This window comes from Paramisgurnus dabryanus, chromosome 12, assembly GCF_030506205.2.
Source record: "Paramisgurnus dabryanus chromosome 12, PD_genome_1.1, whole genome shotgun sequence".
NCBI lineage: Eukaryota > Metazoa > Chordata > Actinopteri > Cypriniformes > Cobitidae > Paramisgurnus > Paramisgurnus dabryanus.
In genome coordinates this window covers 11,791,591-11,815,421 of record NC_133348.1, presented here as the reverse complement: position 1 = coordinate 11,815,421, position 23,831 = coordinate 11,791,591, and the positions used below count along the sequence as shown (strand labels likewise).

At 40.1% G+C, this 23,831-nt stretch overlaps 1 protein-coding gene across 2 annotated transcripts in view; it reads right to left on the bottom strand.

Moving 5' to 3' along the window:
• The window catches only part of ipo13b (importin 13b), a 48,387-nt gene extending 25,017 nt beyond the window's left edge, over window positions 1-23,370 (bottom strand). The window contains exons 1-3 of one of the 2 annotated variants that reach the window (XR_010528697.2): window positions 22,976-23,370; window positions 2,520-2,645; window positions 79-689 (exon numbers count right to left, since the gene is read on the bottom strand). Coding sequence is in view for 1 of the 2 variants with exons in the window: in XM_065256419.2 (XP_065112491.1) it covers window positions 79-689; window positions 2,520-2,645; window positions 22,976-23,035 (797 nt within the window). In the remaining variant the exon portion in view is untranslated. The remainder of the gene's footprint in view (window positions 1-78; window positions 690-2,519; window positions 2,646-22,975) is intronic. The other variant, XM_065256419.2, reaches the window with a different exon arrangement.
• Between the last annotated feature and the right edge of the window lie 461 nt (window positions 23,371-23,831).

Below are 23,831 nucleotides of genomic sequence, written 5' to 3'. Positions count from 1 at the left end.
TGAAATTTTGAATGGGCACCAAATAATTATGTTAAAGCTGTGAAGTATAACACGTGCATTTTAGTGATAAAGACTCACCTTTGTGAGTCTGGCTGTGAAATGGCATTCACGATGGCCTCCACTGCCGTGTCGAACAGTTCAGGATCTGCCAGCGCTGTAAAACTGGCCTCGACCAATCCCTCGCTTTCGTTGAGGGGAACATCTAGAAGAACCCAGCTCGACAGACACTTGAGCACACGGGCCTTCACCAACGCAGGTGAGTCCACCTGCCTTAAGAGTTGCTGAAGGAGAGGGTAAACGGCCGTCCACTCGCGTCCCAGAGCACCCCTCACCTGTCCCTTACGGTACTGCGGCAGCCGGCTTGTCTGGAACTCCTCGGGAAGCACAGTGAGGAGCTCCAGCAGTGCCAGACAGCGGGCACGGCCGTCCACCTCACCACCTTCTTCCTGGAACATCCGCACCATCTCCGTCACAGCCCCCGGCCACGCCTCGGGCATCATATTGAGGGCGAGGGACGCCAGGGCCACGCATAGGCGGGTCAGAACGATCTTAGAGCCAGAAGCGAAGCGGGCGATCTGTGAAAACAGCTGTGATTTGAGCGTGTCGTATTGTTCGGCGGGGATGTCGCTCCAGTATCGAGAAATCTTGGTGTGGAGAGCGCTGGCACCAAAATACTGGATCTCTGGGACCTGTGGAGATAAAGAAAGAACCTTATCCGGTAAACAGATTCCTTTAGGAATAAAGCAGAAGAGATATATACAGTGCATAAAATCTTCTCACAGCATTAGCAGAAATTGATGATCCAGACAATATAACCAGGGCTTTACATTAACTTTTTGCTCACCAGCCACTGTGGTCAGTGGTTTTTCAAAGTTACTAGCCACTGAGCATTTTCGCTGGCCAAACATACATTTTATAATTAAAATTAGGGGTGTCACGATTCTCAAAATGCTCAATTCGATTAAATTTTCAATTCTAGATTCTCAATTTTTACCTTTTTTTGAAAGTACAAAAAATGAGATGTGTGTTTACACTACAAAAGCTTGGCAAGCCGACCGGACGTGACATGGGGGCATGGCAGCATCGACGATTCCATTTTTTTATTCGAAGTTCGAGGTTGTGACTTAATTTCGATCGATTTCGATTTAAAAAAAAAAATCAATTTAAAAAAAATCTATCGATCATGAAATCGTGACAACCTTAATTAAAATTGACTTTGGCATGCTTAAATTACTTTTTAAAGATTGACACCCATATTGAGAATACATATATTAGCTGGTATTAATTCAGATCATATCATATATTCAGCAGAAAGAATCTTTTTAATCTTTTTTTAACACTTAATTCAAGTAAAATGTGCAGCTTTTTTGCTTGTTTTAAGAATGTTTTAAGTTTTATTTAATTTTGCATGAAAGCTAAACATCAATTTTTTTAAACCAATTACATTTGTTTTAAATATTATATTATTTTATAGGACAACATTCGTTGTGGGCACTGTTTGCAGTTTATCCCAAGGCTTTCATACAGTTATTGGATTTATGAACATGATCTCACAGAAAGTCGTGTTATAGTCACGAAAAATGTGATTAACTTATTTGTGTCCATGGCACAAAATTCAGCTTTTTTTGTGCCTTGAGCACGAATGTCTTTTTTGTGTCACCCGCACAAATTTCTATAAATAGTTTTTGTGCCCTCATCACAACTTTCTTTTTCATGTCATTTTATGTATGGTCTTCAATTTTTTCCCCCCTATTTTTAAATTATTGTCGCTTGGGGTTGGGGTTAGATTTGGGGTTTGTGTTGGGATGTACTTTAATGTATTGGTTTCTACACGTTTTTCTTCCGCTTTTAAAACTATTCTCGTTAGAGTTGGGGTTTGGGTTAGGATGTCTAAAAATGTAACAAAAACTCAAATCTCAAGGGACAATAGTAAGAAAATAGGAAAAACAATGAGAAAACAATACATAAAATGAAACGGAAAAAAAAAAAACCTACAAACAAACTACTGACAAGAAAAACTATTTATAGAAATGTGTGCGAGTGACACAAAAAAGACATTCGTGCTCAAGGCACAAAAAAGCTGAATCATGGACACAAATAAATTAATCGTGACTATAACACAACTTTTTGTGAGATCATGTTGCATAAATCCAATAACTTGGGATAAACTGCAAACAGTGCCCACAACAAATGTCCTCTTATTAAACAATATAATATTAAAAAATATATATTGTATATATAAACTGGATGCTATGGTAATCAATAAATTAATCCAATTTTGAATGACTATAACATCACTTTCCGTGAAATCAGTCTGGATTTATACCGTAACAACCGAAATTTAGAAGTATACCGCTGATAGAAATATTGGCCATATCGTCCAGCCCTATCTCAGCATTAAGAAGATGAAGAGAAGCAGGTGTTGGGCGGGATGTTTGTGATTTAGGTAAGAGAGACAGGAACAGATGGAGCAGCATGGAGACGATGACGGAGTGCAGAACAGAACAATATGTTCCTACCTTCTCTGGTCTCAGTAAAACCCAACAGAACTGCCAGGCCTGTGGAGACACTTGAGCTTGCATGAGCCATTTCTGAGCCAGATTCTTATTTTCAATGTTGGGATCATAATAGAGTTGATGCAGTGCCTGGGAGAGCGAGAAAGAAAGAGAGAGAGAGGTTTTAGACAGTGACACATCACACATTATAAAGCACAAAATAATAGCTCTTGATAATCTTTTATTCCCTTAGCATTCCTGTAAAAAGCAAAAAAGTGGCTAATAAAAAGGACAGTAATCATACCTGCTGTGTTGATTGTGTCTTACATCATACAAAATCACAAGAATCTCAGCTTTCCAAAGGCATGTAACATAATAAGCTTTTTGTTATATATCATGAAGTGTTCTGTCAAAGCATGCAATCTCTGTGCTGTTGTTAAGACCTCCTGATGCATGTTAATCTCTTTTCTATTTATTCATATCACACATAAAAGCAAACCTGTTTTCATAATTAGTACACTAACAAGCTGATGAGTTGAATCGGGTGTTTTATATCGGGAGACATCTAAAACATTCTGGGAGAAGGGGTGCGGGGACTGGTCTGGAAGCGGTGGCGTGTGAGGTCAGACTTAACAAGCAGGCAATAAGCATCTTTTTTGGTGTAAACAGGCATTAATGCAGTAAATAACGTCATCATTTTTAGCTATAACAAAGAACTTCAATCACAAACGTCCAGGCCTTGGGTATTAAAAATAGATGCCCAATTGTGTTTGCGTATGTCACAGTAAATTAAATCCCCATGAGACACTACCATCTGCCTGAGGAAATCAGATGACAAAACCAACTGCGTGTATGTGGCCACTTCACAGATTTCAGCACTATCAGGGTAAATATTTAAAAGTGTACAAAGACAGAAAGATTAAAACTGGTATAAATCTGCCCTCAGGCACATGACAACATCTATTGAAATCATGGTTTCCATGGCAACCGCCTCTTTTCCTTGAGCGGTCAAACTCATTCTTAAAGAGCATGCAGTGCTGAATCACTCTGGTCCATTGAGTCACTTTTACAGTGTGATCTATTTTAACTAGTCGTCTATTAAATGTTCATTCTGTCTGTATGAGTGAAAGTAACAATCACTATCTATATTTAGCTCTGTGTATTGCATTAGTTATGTACTATTCGGTCACTTATTTTGTTTTGCTTGGATAACAAGTGACTGTTTTAACTGCAGCTCAAGTGTCCTAAAATCCTTAAATGCTGTCATGTTATCTTCTTATACGGAGACCAACATACGAGTTAATAAATGTCTTCTCAGTTCTGTTTGTTTACATTTCAAATTCTCATAATATATTGAGCAGTATTCTAGCACAAACACATGGTTTCACTTCAAAAGAAAATATAAATGCAAATATAATTTTCAGTATATCAGGATTAACTGTGCACCAAAATGGAGAACTCATCTTGTTGTAAGGAAAATAACAAATCAATATGAAGCAGTTATCAACAGGAGTCCACAGAAACGTGTAAGTGTATTTGATTTTAGATTTTAGACTTGTGAAGTTTTAGCGCAGTGTCGTTGCTAAAAAACGCTCTCTTGTTTACCTTTGTCTCACGTGCTGCAATCCGCGTTTGTTCTCGCGTGTCCTCGCGTGCTTTAGTGTATTACAGTAAATACAGTAGTAGTTTCGGCCATTAACGTGTTGTTGATTGTTTTCGGGCGTGGCCAACGCCAGGAGAGTATTTAAACAGCAGTAAACAGTTCAGTCTTCAGGTGAAGCAGTTATCAACAGGAGTCCACAGAAACGTGTAAGTGTATTTGATTTTAGACTTGTGAAGTTTTAGCGCAGTGTCGTTGCTAAGAAACGCTCTCTTGTTTACCTTTGTCTCACGTGCTGCAATCCGCGTTTGTTCTCGCGTGTCCTCGCGTGCTTTAGTGTATTACAGTAAATACAGTAGTAGTTTCGGCCATTAACGTGTTGTTGATTGTTTTCGGGCGTGGCCTGCTGAGTTTCAGCCCACATTTGAAGCACTTATAAAACCAGTCAGTCCACCGCGGCAGCGGTCGCGTGCAGCCCTCGTCGTGTGAAGACCGAAGAGTGTAAAGACCATCGACTCTACCTGCGCGACTCCACCGAGCAGGGACACCGACTGGGCACTTAAGTATTGCACTTTTTGTACTAACTTTTTATATTTTTCTATTTATCTATATAGCACTCTTTTTCCTCTCTTTTACATTTCCTATTCTTATAATTTTTACTATGTGCTTTCAAATCTCTACTGTCATTACAACTCGTAAATCTGTTGTATCACGTCGCCGTGGAAGAAATATTAATAACCTCCGCACTCTCCCACCTTCCACTATTGCCTCACTCTCTCTTCCCATTGGCTTATGGAACTGCCAATCTGCTGTCAACAAAGCAGATTTCATTACTGCCATTGCCTCACATTCTGGCCTTTCTGTTTTAGCACTTACTGAGACATGGATTAAACCAGAGGACACGGCCACTCCGGCTGCCCTCTCCAACAACTACACTTTCTCACACAGTCCTCGCACAACAGGAAGGGGTGGAGGAACTGGTCTGCTCATCCCAAAGGACTGGAAATTCCAACAGCAAACCCCCTCATGTGACAGCAACTCTTTCGAATCGCATATTGTTACTATCATCCACCCTACTAAAATGCATTTTTTAGTTATCTATCGCCCCCCAGGTCAACTTGGACACTTCTTGGAGGAGTTAGATGTACTTCTGTCTTCATTCCCTGAGGATGGTACTCCTTTAGTAGTACTTGGTGACTTCAATATCCACCTGGAGAAACCACAGGCAGCTGACTTCAACACCCTGACTGCGTCGTTTGACCTCAAGCGAGTCCCCACTTCACCAACACACAGGTCTGGTAATCTTTTAGATCTTATCTACACACGCTGTTGTTCCACCTACCACACCCAGGTCACCCCACTTCACACATCTGATCACTTCCTAATTACTCTCGACCTCGACCTTACTCCCCCTGTCGCTACATACGATCCCCCATTGGTCACGTTCAGGCGCAACCTGCGCACGCTCTCTCCCTCCCGCTTATCCTCTGCGATTGTTTCCACGCTGCCCGCTCCCAGCCAACTCTCTCTGTTAGATACTGACAATGCCACAGACACACTTTGTTCCACTCTTACATCCTGCTTAGACACATTATGCCCTCTGACATCTGGACCGGCCCGGGTCACACCTTCTGCTCCTTGGCTAACTGAGGTTCTCCGTGAGCATCGCTCCACACTCAGGGCTACAGAGAGGAAGTGGCGCAGATCGAATGATCCTTCTGATCTCTGCCTCTATCAGTCTCTTCTTGCCTCCTTCTCCAAGGATGTCTCCTCTGCAAAGACCCTATACTACCATTCAAAGATTAACAACTCACCTGACTCTCACACTCTCTTCAAGACCTTCTCTACCCTTCTTTGTCCCCCTGCCCCTCCACCTTCATCCGACCTAACGGCTGATGATTTTGCTTCCTTCTTTGTGAAGAAAACGAAAACTATTAGCAGTCAGTTCTCCGAGCCGCCGCTTCTTGCGCATTCTCAAATCCCTGAGACATGCTCCCTTCCCTCCTTCTCTCTCCTATCCGAAGCAGATGTTTCCAAGGTCTTGGCTTCTAATCATCCGACTACCTGCCCGCTAGATCCCATACCCACCCATCTCCTCCAGGCCATCTCTCCGTCTGTTATCCCTGCTCTCACTCACATTATCAATTCATCCCTTTCCACTGGCACCTTCCCTGTAGCATTTAAAGAGGCCCGGATAACCCCGTTGCTGAAGAAACCCACTCTCAATCCTGCTATGCTAGAGAACTACAGACCCGTTTCTCTTCTTCCCTTCATTTCCAAGACTCTTGAACGCATTGTGTTCAACCAGCTCTCCACTTTCTTCACACAAAATAACCTCCTGGATAGCAATCAGTCTGGATTCAAAAGTGGTCACTCCACTGAGACTGCGCTGCTATCAGTCATTGAGGCCCTAAGGCAGGCAAGGGCAGCCTCCAAATCATCTGTGCTGATCTTACTGGATCTATCTGCAGCTTTTGACACCGTCAATCACCGCATCCTCCTGTCGACTCTCATGTCTATGGGTGTCACTGACACAGCGCTTTTATGGTTCAAGTCGTACCTCTCAGATAGGTCATTTCGGGTATCCTGGAGAGGTGACGTCTCCGAACCCCAACGTCTAGATACCGGGGTCCCTCAAGGCTCTGTGCTTGGACCGCTGCTCTTTTCGATATACATGACATCCCTGGGCTCTGTCATTCGGAAACATGGCTTTTCCTACCACTGCTATGCAGACGACACTCAACTCCACTTGTCGTTCCACCCTGATGATCCTACGGTTTCTGCCCGCATCTCGGCATGCCTGAGATGAAGGATGAAGGATCACCATCTCCAGCTTAACCTTGCGAAGACAGAACTGCTTGTCATATCATCCGAACCAAAGATTCAGCACAACTTTTCCATTCAGCTAGGTTCCTCGACCATCACGCCTTCCAAGACTGCCAAAAACCTGGGAGTGGTCATTGATGATCGGCTTAGCTTCACGGAGCATGTTGCCAGCACCGCTCGCTCTTGTAGATTCATCCTCTACAATATTAGAAAAATTAGACCTTTCCTAGATGAGCATGCTACGCAGGTCCTGGTCCAAGCTCTTGTCCTGTCCAGGCTGGACTACTGCAATGCGCTACTGGCAGGACTTCCAGCCTGCACGACCAAACCCTTACAGATGATTCAGAACGCAGCGGCAAGAGTGGTCTTCAATGAGCCAAAGAGGGCGCACGTCACTCCTCTCTTTGTCAAGTTACACTGGCTTCCTTTAGCAGCCCGCATCAAATTTAAGGCTCTGCTCCTGGCCTTTAAAACCACCACTGGGTCAGCACCCCCTTATCTTCGCTTGCTTATAGAGCCATATGTACCCTCTCGATCACTGCGCTCTGCCACCGAGCGACGACTTGTGGTACCATCTCAAAAAGGGAAGAAAACACTAACGCGTACCTTCTCAGGAACTGTCCCACAACTGTGGAATGATCTGCCGGTCGTGACACGATCAGCTGACACTGTAGCTGTCTTTAAGACTCGGCTAAAAACCCATCTCTTCCACCATTTCCTAACTTCCTAATTACAGATTTACTATCTTTATTTAGTTACCCTTCTCTTTATCTCTTTCTCTATCTACCTTCCTCTTTATCTAAAAAAAAAAAAAAAAAAAAAACTACTAACATACCCTTGGCTATGTATATTGTGTTGGACTTGATGAGACTATTTCCAGTGCACTTATGTATTGCTGTTCTTATGTTGCCATAATTGCTTCTATTGTTTACCTCACTTGTAAGTCGCTTTGGATAAAAGCGTCTGCTAAATGACTAAATGTAAATGTAAATGTAAATGAATAAAACAGTGTTATTAATATGATGTGTTGATATGTCTCTCGATGCTGATTTGATCATTAGGAAGTCCTTATCAATCTAAATCATTGTTAGTTTGAGTCGTTTATATCATGCAATTTAAAAAGCAACACTGGTCTAACATAATAAGTATAAATAGGGATGTTAACAATTAATCGATCTTACCGACCGATTGTCGAATAAGCAAGATCATGAACGACGTGTGTGCGGCATCTGCGCAAAACACATACAGCCAGAGAAAAAAATTAAGCAAGCGCACAGAAGTTAAACTAGCCATGAGCACACCAATGCTAGATGCCAAGCACGCACCTTGGGCTGAACGATACATCGAATTTTCATCGTCATCGCGATATGAACTCACGCGATGAACACACTGCAACAGACAGCCTTGACGCGATGAATGAAGAGAAAACGGTAAGCGCATGTAATGAACATTTAACCCGTCAGGTTTAGTCCTGAAGACATGCCCTGCGTCCCAAACCGCATACTTCCATACTATATAGTAGGCGAAAAGCACTACTTCTCGTACTCTTTGCATACTATATAGTATGGAAGTAGGCAGTTTGGGACGCACGGATGGTTTGCGCGTTCATGCTATTAGGCCAATCAGGGGAACCCCCAAGTCAGCTACGCTCAGATTGATTTGTGATGTGTCAGTTGCGACGCTGTGCCTGTTAGCAAAAAATGATGGCGAGGAAGGAGAGAAGAGTGAGGAAAATGTGTTGTCAGACGAAGACCTTGTGGTGAAAAGGAACAGCACTTCAGCTGGAATTATTTTGGATTTAGGAGAGATGACGCCGCAAACACATGTACTGTGGAAGCGGTGATTCACATATTGCGTCTATTGCGCGCTCAAGTTCATTATTTCAAATGTATGTGCACTCTTCTGGAAGCGCCGTGGTCGCGACTCGCACACGGTGCGACGCGCTCGTTGTTTCCAGGTATTTCAAACACTTTTTAACTTTAAAGAATGACACAAGCCAGCGTTCAGGTCATGTGACAATAACCTACACGTGTCTAGCGTTTTCCACGCATTTTTAGGTTAAGATGAAAAAATATTAAATATTTATCGCAACTCACATGGTCATCGCAACATTAAACAATGTCATCGCACATCGCAACTTTTCCTCACATTGTGCAGCCCTACACACACCTGTGCTTTTTAACGTAATGCGAGTTAAAGGGATACTTCACCGATTTAGCATTCAGCTTTGTATCTGTAGAAACCCGGCAGTATTACTGAATGACCATGTTTCCCTCCCTCATTTCCCCCTGAGAGGAGAGATATCTGCATTTTGGTTCTGCAAAAAAGTCCTCCGATTATGTAATATGACGATTTTTGCATCATCGGAGGACTTTTTTGCAGAACCAAAATGCAGATATCTCTCCTCTCAGGGGGAAATGATGGAGGGAAACATGGTCATTCAGTAATACTGCCGAGTTTCTACAGATACAAAGCTGAATGCTAAATCTGTGAAGTATCCCTTTAAGGCTGGCTGCCAATGCAACGAAATGGGATCCGCAGTGGATCTGAGAGGGTCCGATACAGAAAATGCTAAACGGTTAGGATACTGAAAGCAAAGACCCTTTTCAGGGACGCCTGCAAGATTAGCATAGCTAACTTGCTATCGCTGCTATACACAGGGAAGGAGACCAGAAGCCATTTTTAATGAACATATTAAAATGTAAACTTGGCCCGATCTGTTTACTGGTCCGAGTGCTCTCATGCTGGCCACGGGCCGTAGGGCAGTCCTTTATGTTGAGCCCTGAAGGTGAAAATATCTTTCCTTATCTAAAGTAATTGAGATCTGTAATTAGAGGATCATCTCTTTATACAACATTCAGACTTTTTTGCAGGTTACATATTGTGGAGGTAAATTCTCTCTTTATTTAAACAATGAGACAGAAGTAAATAATCAGAGTAAAAACAGATTTGTGTAAGGCAGACATGAACTGCTTTCAATAGTCAATGGTTAGAAAAACACACCACAGGTTGCCAATGACAGCCGACTCTGTGCAGCACAACCTAAGATAAAATTAGCAAAGCTAACGGCCAATCAACATACAGTAGTGATCAGTGTTTCCCAAACATAGGCTCTACTGGGCATTCCGCCCAGGTAAATTGCGACCCGCCCAGGAAAAAAAAAATCACTTTACGAATTTCCGTATTTTCTGAACTCGACTGGATGACCCGTGTTTTGTTGAAAGAGCCCGTGAAGATGCACGCGTCATAAACTCATTATCCAGTGCATCATAAACTCATCATCCAGCGCGGCAAACTGGATCAACTGCAGCACATACTGAGGTAACTGAGCAGCCAGGGAACTAGACTGCGACCAAAATGGTCGCATATGCTTATGTGCATATGTGTTTATAGCATCCAAGTTGGCCTTATTTTGCGTGCAAGCACGTTGTGTCTCTCCCGTTGAGTGTGCGTTAGGGCTGTGCGATTTATGGAAAATATCTAATTGCGCTTTTTCTGCCAGGAATTGCGATTGCGATTCGATTTGCGATTAAATTCTAAATTCAATGTGCATCTGCCTCTTTAGATGGTTAGATCTTACTGATACTGCTTATGGGTCTGGTGATTTAACTGTATTCTTATGTTTTTTTTTGTGAAAATAAGGAAACAAAAACAAAGAAATTAAGAATATAATTAACACTTCTTATTGTATGAAATGTAAAATGGTCTTTAGCTTGGACTAACACTGTAACAGTATTTAAATAAGTGGGTTCATTATAGCTGCAACTTTAACAACAAGTTAAAATATTGAAATGGGTGACTGAGTTTTACTAGAAAGATTTTAATGCATGTTTGTTTTTTGTAAACAAAGAACTGTAATACTCATACTTCATAACTATCAAAATATTAAATGGCTACATTTGGGATTTTTAAAATGATTATAAAATCTAAATGCGTTCAATGTCATGTCATTTCACTCAAGTGACATTAGCAACCAAGTTAAATTGTATTTTAGTTTGTTTTAAATACGGAGCCAGGCTTGTAAGCATTGTTGGGCGTGTGTGTTTGTAAAGTTTTAACGCATCATCCGTTTTGGGAGACGCGGGCGTGAAGTCTTGCGATGCGGACTTGCGGAGACAGGCGTGAGTATTTAATAAGCATAGAGACACAGGCTGCGCGTGTGCGTCAAGTTTAAACACCTTGTCTGTTGTGGTGGAAGACTAGGGATGCACCGATAGGATTTTTTTGGGCCGATACCGATACCGATTTAAGCAGACAACTTATGGCCGATACCGATGCCGATACCGATATTAAACACTTTTAGCCTACAATATTATACAGTTTGTCTATTAGCTAGTTTATTTCTGCATCAAATTATTTTTACTGAACATGGATTGGATCTAATTAACATTCAACTGACCAACATAATAAGAGGCACAAATTAAGCTAAAACAAATATAATAAGACAACATGACAACCTTCAAAGGTGGTTTTTGCTATTCAGCATTTCTTTTATTAACAACATTAACTAATTTTTTTTACATATATATTTGATTTCTTTAATAAACATAAATAATGCCAGTGCTATTGCTTTAAACAGAGTATAAATATCAACTTCAAAAAAGTTGGACTTCTTGCCCCACTAAAGTGCAGTCTGTTTCTTTTATTGTCCAAGACATTTGAGCCAGCTCAACAAAGGTTTTCTGTCGGTGCTTAAGTATATTGCACACTAGGGCTGGACCAGAATGTTTGAATATTCGTTCCGTTGGTTGACATTCAATTTTCAGTTTTGAGATTCGAATATATATAAATATTTCACAGCGTTAATGCAGAGCTTTTGCCAAGCAGGAAGTGCGCTTCACGCTCCCGCTCTATAGGTGGCGCAGAGAGACCAACATCCATAGCAAACAGCCATCAAACGCCACCAGTAGAAGAGATCGCCTCGAACGGAAAGCGCGCTTCCTGCTTTGGCATTCACGCTAATAGTGTTGTAAATAACGTTCAGTTTCTTGCAAAAACTGATTGATTTCCTTCACAAGACATCAATATGTCACACGGAGTTATGGGGGATTACTTTTGTATTAGATATACATGTTTAAAGTGGCGGATCGGTTGACTTGCATGACGGAGCACTGGGGTTTCTGCAAAATATCTTCTTTATTGTTCTACTGATGAAAAACGTATTGGATGGTGTAAGTGTTCGTAAATAAACTTGATTTTGAAAGTATGCTACCGTTTTATTACAGTTTGTTGAACTTCATTCATTCGTTCATTTATTTACGTTGTTTTATTTAAATGGCCTAAGTTACCCTTTACGTTATCAGTAATTACTATGCTTCTAATTTCTGATACGGGAGTGTTTGTTTGTTAGAAAAATGTTAGGCTAACGTTACCTTATTAATAGTATTGCTTGTGTTTTGTTTCACTAATGCTGTTCTCGCAGCACGCGTGACAGGCACGCCGCTACATACGCACACAGATTCCTGCCTTTATTAAAGAGAAAAATATGTTCAGCCCCTCCTTCCGAAGCTTTGAATATTTGATTTGATTTCTACTAGAGCTTTGAAGCTCAAAGAATTGTATTCGGAACAGCCCTAGTGCACACCCAAACATTAAATCATTTTAATTGAACAACAGACATGCAATTCATTGACTTTATGCGGTTAATTAATAAACAATCGGTATCGGCCTTTCTCGTGCTATTGCCGATATGCCGATGGTTTCAAATTCATCAAAAATCGGCCGATAAATATCGGCGGCCGATGCATCGGTGCATCACTATGGAAGACGCGCGCGCAAAGTCTTGCAATGCGGAACCAGGCACGAGTATTTAACTAGCATTTAGAGACACAGGCTGCGTGCATGCTTTAAATTGAAACCCCTCGTCAGTTTAGGAGAAGCGCTGTTTTGGTTGACGTGCCTCTCACGGAGAAAGCACAGCCATACTTGCGCTCGCTCAATTGGTTAGACTGTCACAAAGCCTCTCTGTATATTTCTCAAATCGCATCATATCGCATCCTTTCGCGATTTGCTAATCGCAACGTTGCACATCGCGATTGCGGTTCGATTTCGATTAATCGCCCAGCCCTAGTGTGCGTTCACGTGCTGTTCGCTTCTCAATGAATTAGGTGCGACGCGAAGCAAGCTCAGTGTCACATTGTATCCTTTCATGTTCCTGAACTTGAGCAGAGTTTTACCATTAGAGGTCTTTCTTCCCTGAGAGGACCCGTCCGGTTCTGGGTTTATATTTGAAATGGTCAGTCTGGTCCGGGTCGGTCCTAGTTTATTACTTTGAGTCCCAAGTATGATTAATATTGTGTGTAAAACCCGATTCGACCGGAGAACGGCCGTGAGCGCTACCTAAAGCTCGAGTGAAGTTTCAGCGTGCCTCCGGTTTCTATGGTGATGACAACGGGCTCTTTTTGCGACCACGCGCTGCATTTTCTTTAATCCATTTTTTAATAATCTTACTATTAATAGACCATATCTTTTCTAAAATCTAAAAAGTTTGCACAGAAGCAGTGCTAATGTCAAGCCCATTGCACTGAACGAGCAAAGCTAAAGCTGAGTCAGGATATAAAAAAACGCTAAGCTGTAATGTAAAGCCTGTCATCGGGACAGCAAGTAAACTTTTAAATCTGAAATAATGAGTGGATTAAGCTTTTTTTAATCGGCAAAAGAGAAATAGAAAGCAGAAGCAGTAAAAGTGCCTATCTCTAGAAATTATTACCATTATAACATCAGTCACATTTATAATCTATAGACCTGCACTGTCTATTATAGGCTATATACATAGTATTGTATATAATTGAGTTTGATATAAGGGCTCATCAAATTGCTTCATATATCAGTGCAAAAACAGAAAGTGTTTTTGTGGTGCTTTGACAAACAGTGTCAACTTTGTTCATGACAAAGAAAGTTTGGGGTGGTTAGATTAATGAACTATAATGTGAAATTAATATTAATGTTCAATAATTCAAAGTATTGTGTTGTGTCACACATTATTAGTTCTGTGTCACATGTATAGTAGACCATTTTTTGTCGGTGGATTATAATGATTGCCCTTTTCACCAGCTACCACCACAAGTAAATTTCAGATCTGTGGGAAACACTGAGTGATACATAACAACACACACACACAAACAAACACAAAGAAACATACACACCCAACAGGGAGATATAATCTACTCCGATAGTGATGAAAATCAAAAAAATTGCCATTTTACACAAATGTCAATTCCAAATTGTACTCAAAAGCTTTGTTAATGGACAAGTTTGACTCATTCACAAACAACATCGATTGTTAGTCATTGCACAGAGACGCAGCTCTTTAGAGAGGAGAGAAAATCTCTGACCTTTACATCTCATTACACTTTATAACAACCCAAACCTGCATTCACACGGACCACCATAATGAACGCCCCAATAACCGATCAATTTGAAGTGCTTTTTGTGTAACGGACATGAATATTGTCCATATTCATCAGGTTGGACATTAACATGGACATTCTGTTAACATTTGCATTGTATTTGTACCGCTGTCGTTGCAGATGACTGAGCACAACGACGCCTGACCATCACACTCCCTAAAACAATACACAATAAACACACACACAACAACCTCAGTGTGCGTCTTCTACGGACCAACAGGGCAAAATGAGAGAAAGTGTGAAAGACTGACGCAGAGTCAAGAGACATCTAGAGATGGAGGTTACTGCTGAAAATCTATTTCATCAGTCTGTCCAGTGCTGTGATCTAGCAGAAAACAAGACGAGTAGAGATTAAACTGACCTGTGATCAGACGCAATGGGAATTGTAAGGAATTTGATGTCTCTTCTTGCTAAGAACGATGAACAATAATTGGAAAAGTGCATTTATGTAGCTCAATTGGTAGAGCATTGTGTTAGCAACACAAAGGTCATGGATTGGATCCCAGGAAGACACATATTGATGAAATGAATGCATAGTAAGTTAATGTACTGTTGCAATGCAAATTAACTAGCCACTGTGTAGCACTAAAAATCTGTTTAAAAACATTGGGATCACCCTAGCCCAGGGATAGGCAAGTTCGGTCCTAGAGAGCCGCAGTCCTGCATGTTTTAGCCTAAGCACTGATAATCTAACCTGATATCGAAATCCTAAAGACATTGATAAGCTTGTTCAGGTGTGTTTGATTCGGGTTGGAACTAAACTCTGCAGGACTGCGGCTCTGTAGGACCGAACTTGCCTACACCCGACCTAGCAAATCACATAAACGCCTTTCACACAGCACACTGCTCCCAGAAAATTGCCACAAAATTCCCAAAGTGCCTACGTGAACGTAAACATGTCCTGGAATAGATCCCGGAATGGGGACCTAGTAACATTGTCATAACACTCCCAGAACAATGCCTTAAAGGTGACATAGAATGATTGAACGGGGTATTTATCCTTGTTCTGTGATGTGACATGTAGACAAAAAAAAATTTGTTTGGGTCTGTAATGCCTTAGAAGCTTCCTAAAAACCTCTCTCAGATAGCTCTATTAGGATGGGGGATTTTAAACAAGTGGTTTTGCACCTATTTGGCTCCCCCTACTGGCTTAACTTGCAATCTCATTACTGATTGGCTGACTTTGCTGCCACTCAAAAAAATGTAGCCAATTATTTTAAAGTGGAGGGGCAGGGAGATGCCTGTGATGTCATAAGCATCAGTTTTTCAGATTTGGCCATTTTCTAGCTGACATTTCTAAAAGAGGAATCTCTATGAGACTGAGATGTTTAGCATGTTTAGCACTTTTTGTATGTTCGTGAATGCGGGTAAACTACCATTATTCAACAAAGACAAAGTAAAAATGGGTTTTCATTCTCTGTCCCCTTTAAAGGGTAAATATTCCACTTTTATAAAAGTTAAATTCTGATCATTTACTCACCCCCATGTCCTCCAAGATGTTTATGTCTTTCTATGTTGTTCAGTCTAGGGATGTCAATTTATGCAATTTCCCATATTCGATGATCATTTAAATTAACAATCAATCAATCGAATAATCGTTAACAGTAATAGTGCAATTAGCCTTCACTGCAGTGGCATATAGCCAATGACATAAAAGTGTGCATAAAAACTACAGCTTCCTCACGCGAATTAAAAGATTTTGTCTAAATAACATGCTAGTGGGATTGTAAAATGAGTCAATGTAGTTCTTGTTTTGATAAAATCATCAATTTAAACTTATCTCGTAATGAAATATAATGACTAGGGGTGTGCAAAAAAATCGATTCACATTTGAATCGCGATTCAAGCTTTGCCGATTCAGAATCGATTCATAGAATCCCAAAAATCGATTCATAATTTTTTTTTGTAATGCCGTGTTACTATTGTCCTGAAATGAGTTTATCTCAGTTTTCCCAAAGATGGCGCTGCGTCGTATTCACTCTGACGCCTGCACACTCTTGTCACAGTGTTTCCCACACATTGACTTTACTTATGGGCGCGCTGCCCAGTTATATTAACAAGTGCCTAAGTATATCTGGCATCAAATTTTGTCTTTTTTGTTTTTCCGTGATGATGAAACTCTTTAATAATGACATTTTGTGTGCGACATGATGAGTTCGGTATGCGTTCACATGCTCTCTGTTTCTCAATGAATTGGGATGCGACGCGAACAAGCTTGTGTCACATTGTATCCTTCATGTTTCTGAACTTGAGCAGAGTTTTACCATTAGAGAACTTGATGGAGCACCCGCGGACCGTATGGTTCCGGGTTTGTATTTGAAATGGTCAGTCGGGTCCAGGTCAGTCATAGTTAAATTTCTTCGGGTCCAAAGTCTGATTAATATTGTGTGTAAAACCCGAGTCGATCGGAGAATGGCCGTGAGCGCTACCGCGCTAAAGCTCGCGTGCAGTTTCAGCGTGCCGAAGGTCTCTATTGCGATAACAACTGGCTCTTGTTTTGAAAGTCACGACCACGCGCTGGATTTTCTTTCTCCCATTTTTTTTCTCTTATTATTAATAAACCATATCTTTTCTAAAATCTATTGCACTGAACGAGCAAAGCTTAAGCTGACTCAAGATTTACAAAGCGCAAAGCTGTAATGTAAAGTCCCCTGGGACAGCAAGTAGACTTTTGAATCTGAAATAATAAGTGGATTTAGCTTTTTTTTATCAGCAAGAGAGAAATAGAAAGAGAGACACTTTTCCTGCTTCTGCTTTATCTAAAAGAGAAAATAATAACCATTATAACACCAGTCACATTTATAATCTATAGACCTGCACTGTCTATCATTTATATACTATATTATTGTATTTAATAGAGTTTGATAAAAGGTGTCATCTAATTGCTTCATAACAGTTTTAATTTTTTCATAAAGACATAAAGTAATATCAAACTACATTTAATTTGTTGTGTTTCTTTTCTTTAAAATTGTATATCTTCTACAATCAGTCACATAGGAAAAAGTAAACTACGTTTACATACTGTGAATCGTTTTTTAAAATCAAGAATAGTTTTTGAATCGAAAATCGATTTTGAATCGAATCTAGAGCTTAAAAATCAGAATGGAATCGAATCGTGAAATTTTGTGAATCGTGCACCCCTAATAATGACTAATAGACACAGTGTATAAAACTCCGCCTCACAAGGGCACTCTGCAACAGACGCATGAAAGTCCATGTCAAAATAACAGTTTTATTATCATCAAGTGTTATTTATCAAGTTGTTTACCTCGCTTTCCGAGTCGTTGATACACTGTTTGTAATTATATCCAAGAAGCACACGAAGGGCACTTTTCTCGTCGTCACCTCAGCTTAGACGTACTTTCAGCAAAGATGCTTACATTACGGAGATGGCAACCTTCCATTAGAAAACACGCAGCGCCTCAGCCAGTCAATAATGATGATCAGTGATATATGTTGCGGGCATTCAGGGTGTAACGACAGTCAGTTACAGTTTACATTTGACAGTTTCTTGCCATAATTTAAGATTACATTTTAATCTGTTCATTAAAAACGGCTTCTGGTCTCCTTCTCTGTATATAGCAGCGTTGCTATGCTAATCTTGCAGGCTTCCCTGAAGAGGGTCTTTGCTTTCAGTATCCTAAACGTATTTGCATTATCTGCATCGGAACCTCTCAGATCCACTGCGGATGTCATTTCGTTGCGTTGGCAGCCAGCCAGCCAGCCTCGTCTCGCATGACGTTAAAAAGCACATGCGTGTGCTTGGCATCGAGCATCGTTGGGATCATAGGTAGTAGTTTAACTTTTGCGCGCTCGCTTAATTTTTTTTTCTCCGACTGTATGTTTTGCGCAGGCGCCGCACACACGTGCATGATCTTGTTTTTCAACAATCGTTAAGTTTTATTGAGTAAATTCTTATCGACAGCTAATTGAAGATCGATTAATTGTTAACATCCCTAGTTCAGTCAAAAAGAAATTAAGGTTTTTTTGTAGCAAAATGCCACCATTTGGTGGCAATCTGGAGCCCTGGGAAGTGCACTTTACACTCCCGCTCTATAGGTAGTAGCGTGGCATGGAGAGACTATTTTGCAACAGTCACCAAACACCACAAGAAGATCGTGCTCATGTTTGGCTAGAGGTTCTGCGTTAACGCTAATAATGTTGTCAATAACGTTAAATGTCTTGCAAAAACAGATCGACTTGCTTCACAAGACGTCAATATGTGACCAGTAGTCATTGGGATTACCTTTGTATTGGATATATCAGCTTTTAAGCTCTCAAAGTGGTGGATCCGTTGTCACCAACATATCAGAAGGCCTGATGATCAGAAAATAAACTTGATATTGAAAGTATGCTACCATGTTCTTTATTTATTACAGTTTGTTGAACTTTATTTGTTTATTTTTTGTTCTTTAATTTAAATAGTCTACCCTTTACGGTGTAAATAATAACTGTGCTGCTAATTTCTGATTTGGGAGTCATTTTTTTTAATAAAAAAAAGTTTTTTTTGTCTTATTGCTACCTGTGTGTTTCATATCACTTGTGCAGTTCTCTGAGCACATAAGCCCTTCCCACTTGAGGCACGCTGTTTCCGGCTCGCACGATTCTGTAGTTTATTATCTTGAGTCATTTAAACCTACTACAATAGAAGAGCTCTCTAAATTAGTAACGTCATCTAAATCATCGTCCTGTATATTAGACCCCATTCCCACAAAATTACTAAAAGAGGTATTTCATGTAGTGTCCGACTCGGTACTAAATATCTTTAACTCATCGCTAGAATTAGGATACGTTCCAACAGCTTTCAAACTAGCAGTTATTAGACCGCTCATTAAAAAAACCAAACCTTGACCAGGGAGATCTTAATAACTTTAGACCAATCTCAAATCTACCTTTTCTTTCTAAAATATTAGAAAAAATAGTGGCAAGCCAGCTACGCACATTCATAGCGAATAATAATACATATGAAAAGTTCCAATCAGGATTCAGGCCCCACCATAGCACAGAGACAGCGCTGCTTAGAGTTACAAATGACCTCCTATTAACATCCGATCGTGGTGAAATCTCAATCCTTATATTACTAGACCTTAGTGCAGCCTTTGACACAATAGATCACAGAATCCTACTCAATAGACTAGAAAACTATGTTGGCATCAGTGGTCAGGCGTTAGCCTGGTTTAGATCGTATCTAACCAATCGATATCACTTTGTTTATGTAAATGAGGAAGAGTCACATCACTCCCCCGTTACATACGGCGTACCTCAGGGATCAGTTCTAGGCCCTATCCTATTCTCGTTATATATGTTACCTCTAGGAGACATTATCAGGAAACATAACATAAGTTTTCACTGCTATGCGGATGATACCCAGCTTTACATCTCGTCACATCCTAGCGAAACCCACCAGTTTGCTAAGCTAACAGACTGCATTAGTGATATTAGGGACTGGATGGCACATAACTTTCTTATGCTAAACTCCAATAAGACAGAGATACTTATTATTGAACCAAATCGCTCCAAACATAATATGTCAGATTACAAGTTGCCCATAGATGGCTGCACGGTGGTGCCATCTTCCACGGTTAAGAATTTAGGCGTAATGTTTGACAGCAATCTATCTTTCGATAGTCATATCTCCAACGTCTGCCGCACAGCATTTTTCCATCTTAGAAATATCTCAAAAATACGCCATATGCTGTCTGCATCAGATGCAGAAAAGCTTATCCATGCTTTTATGACCTCTAGATTAGACTATTGTAACTCGTTACTCGGGGGATGCCATGCAAATCAGGTAAACAAGCTACAGCTGGTTCAAAACGCCGCCGCAAGAGTGCTTACTCGATCTAAAAAGTATGACCACATTAGTCCAATTCTGGCATCTTTACACTGGCTACCAGTTAAATATCGCATACAATTTAAAATATTACTAATCACCTACAAAGCCTTAAATGGCCTAGCGCCCTCGTATATAAAAGAACTACTATCAGAATACAATCCACCACGTAAACTGCGATCACAAAATTCGGGTTACTTAATTATCCCTAGAATATCAAAAGTGTCTAAAGGTGGTAGATCCTTTTCCTACTTAGCCCCTAAGCTCTGGAATGATTTACCAAATAATGTTCGAGTATCAGACACAGTCGATCAATTTAAATCTAAACTTAAGACATTCTTCTTTAACAAAGCATTCACATAGAATGTCCAGTAAATGTACTTTTCCCGCAGTAGTTATTTTGTCTAGAACAAAGCACTCACATACCTCATACGGGTAATTTACTCTTGCCGCAATAGTTAGCCTGTCTGGAACCGAGCTGAATTAAACCACTATAATGTATGACACTTGCATTACATGCGAACGGCCCCTACGCTAATAGAATTCTGTTTTTGTCTCCCTGTCTCGTCCTCGACTCTGAGGACAATGAGACAAACAGACCCAGTTCCTGTTGCTGTGAAGGTCATCGCACCACTAATCAACTGGCTGTCCTTCAACGTGACGCCCAACCGATGCGCGACCAACGGCCACCGGCTGAACCAGTTTAATCCGCTTACACGCTTCCTATCCCTACCGTGTCTATATATTATAAATATAAATATTAATCTCTCCCTAGGGTTTTTTGTCCTTCTAGGATTTTTTCCCATTGGGTTTTCTCCTAGGGGGTTTTTTAGTCCCAGGGAGAGTCAGCCAACTTTGGCTTAACTTAGCACTTTACTGTACACGTTACATTATTAATATGCTCGCTTACACGGTTTTTTATCCTTAGCCGCTATATTCTACTTCTTATACTATGTATTGATTTTCAATGTTCTCCTCTACATCTACTTATGTAAAGCTGCTTTGCAACAATTAACAATTGTGAAAAGCGCTATATAAATAAAATTGAATTGAATTGAATTAACTCTTTCCCCGCCACCGTTTTTAAAAAAAGTTGCCAGCCAGCGGCATCATTTTTCATGATTTTCACAAAAGTTTAATGCCTTCAAGAAAATGTTCTTCTTTAAATATATAAACAAACAATATATCAGATGAAAGAAAGACCCTCTGCTTTCAAACAAAAAAAAACTGTTTCATCCTACCTTCATAAGTTCTCTTGTAATCCCCTCTCAAACATGGGTCGGTTTCTTCAAAAACACCCAATTTTGAGCAAAAATCTGAGATAATTCCATTTTTGCGAAGAACTTTTGATAGAGATCAGATGCAGAGCGATCTTTAAAACATACACAGAGTTCTTTCTCTTTCACAAGAGGCGCTACTTCCGGGTTGTATCCACCTGGTGGATAATAGTGGTATTGCGGAAAGACGGAAAATCTCGTCATTGGCGGGGAAGCGTTTTCTCTTAATTGACGAGATATCTCGTCAATGACGGTGAAAGTGTTAAAAGTTTATTAAATCTGAATGTATCTCAAATCTATATTGCACCAAAATGCGACACTTGCGACTTCGCAGCAACACATGCGTGAAGCTGATAGGATGAACAATTATAATAAAAATGCAGACAGACAGACACATCAAGATTCCCACCATTATTAACGAGAAGAATATGTTCAGCCCCCTCCCTCCTAAGCTTCGGTGTTGATTACTACCAAAGCTTTGAAGTTCAAAAATTGGTATTCGGACCAGCCCTACTGACCACCGGAAGTGCATTACCATAAACATGACCATGCAAACTAAAAGATGTAATATTATTTTGGATGGTAATTAACAGCGTACCACATTACACTCCCTTAACGAAAAAATGTGTTTTAAAGATAAACGACATTATTTGTGGGTTCATCACCAGAAACAAAGCATTTGTTTCTGAACTAAGATCAGCGGGAGAGGGAAGAGATGAAAAACCATTTAGTGGACACACATAAGATGTATGAGACTCCACCCTGCTCTCTTCACTCTTGCATGGGATCAATATCTGCTCTCATCTAATGGTAATCATGCGTTTCATGTTTGTAACCTGATCATCAGCGAGCAGCTGCATTAACATCACATCCAGATAAAAACACAGCAGTCAGATCAGATGAAGACATGATTACATTGATAGACATTTAGCTGTCAAAATATAAAAACCATGTAAAAGGTAAGACAATGGACACTCGTGAAAGTTGTCGAAAACATTTTGTCCCAAAACTCTCATTACTATTGTAATACATACCATTAATAATAATAAAGATAATAATCATACAGATCAATGTAATTAATAAGTAAAAATATATTATTATTTAAATGATGACGTTGTATTCATGGTAGTACATAAGCAAGCATTTTGGCGTTTAAAAGACGTCTAATTGCCGTCTAAACGCAACCCAGACGTCTAGTCTAAAACAAGGCAGTGAACACATAATAGATGTGGCTGTCAGTGAAAATATAATAGAGGTCTAATCACAGCCCAAAAATAAATGAATTTAATTAATTAATTACGTAGGACAAGTAATTAAACAAAACACCTACTTTAGAATCCCTTACATGAACAATATTTACATAAAAATACTGACTAAAAATAGTTAAAAATAGATTCCTTGTGCAATAGTCTAATAGTAAAAGACGCGAATCTGTTCAATTTACATCTGTAACATTTCCAACTTTTCTTTAAGAGGACATAGAGAGTAAATTTCCAATTTTAGTAATAATTATACATTAGTTTACAGTGCTGTACCTTCTCCACGTTCTCCACAGTAAAGTCCGCTGCTGTGTCCGGATCCATCTCTGGTTTCATATAACACACTCCTCCTCTTTTTCTCTCTGAAATCTGCTTTCTCTAAACTTTTGTTTATAATAATGTAAATATTAATATACTATCCCTAATGAATCGCGATCAGGAGCGTTTAATTTGGCCCGGCGCGCAATTCAGGCCGGTGCGCGCGAGCACACGTCTGTCATTTTCATATTACACGCATGTTAAAAACTGTCTTTGATAAATGTGAATGTCGATAAATATGAACATATGTGACAGATACGTGTCCACGGCTTTCTGTCCGGTCCGGTTCGGTCTCGATGATTATGTACGTACGTCCTCCCTCTACCGCTCGTGTCTGACTGAACCGACAAATCGATTTTTCGACAAGCTCTGCGTGTGTCCAACACACTGCCTGCATAAAATCAGTTATTCGCAATTTTCACGTGCGGTCTGGGTGCAATCTTTTAACCAAGTAAGTTGACTGTGGCACAGTGAATGAAATTGTGTTTTGATTAGTTTAAAAACTGAAATTAGTTGGCTGTTTTAAGATGATGCTTGACTTTGAGTTGACGTTCATTTTTGTTTAGGCGCACTTTAATGTCCCTGTAAGGGGTCCTTGACGCTCTGGGAAATGTAGTTTTTAAATCAGCAAAGGTTATATGAGGCCCCACAGCGACTCTTTGTGGTAAAGTATGGTATGGATTTCTGCATCTGTTAGTGTTCACTAGGTGGAGCTCTTGCTTCATATTATACATGTATAATTATTATACAATTATTAATTAACACTGAAACGATAAATAGCAGCAGTTTCACACTTGAAAGTCACACTCAACCG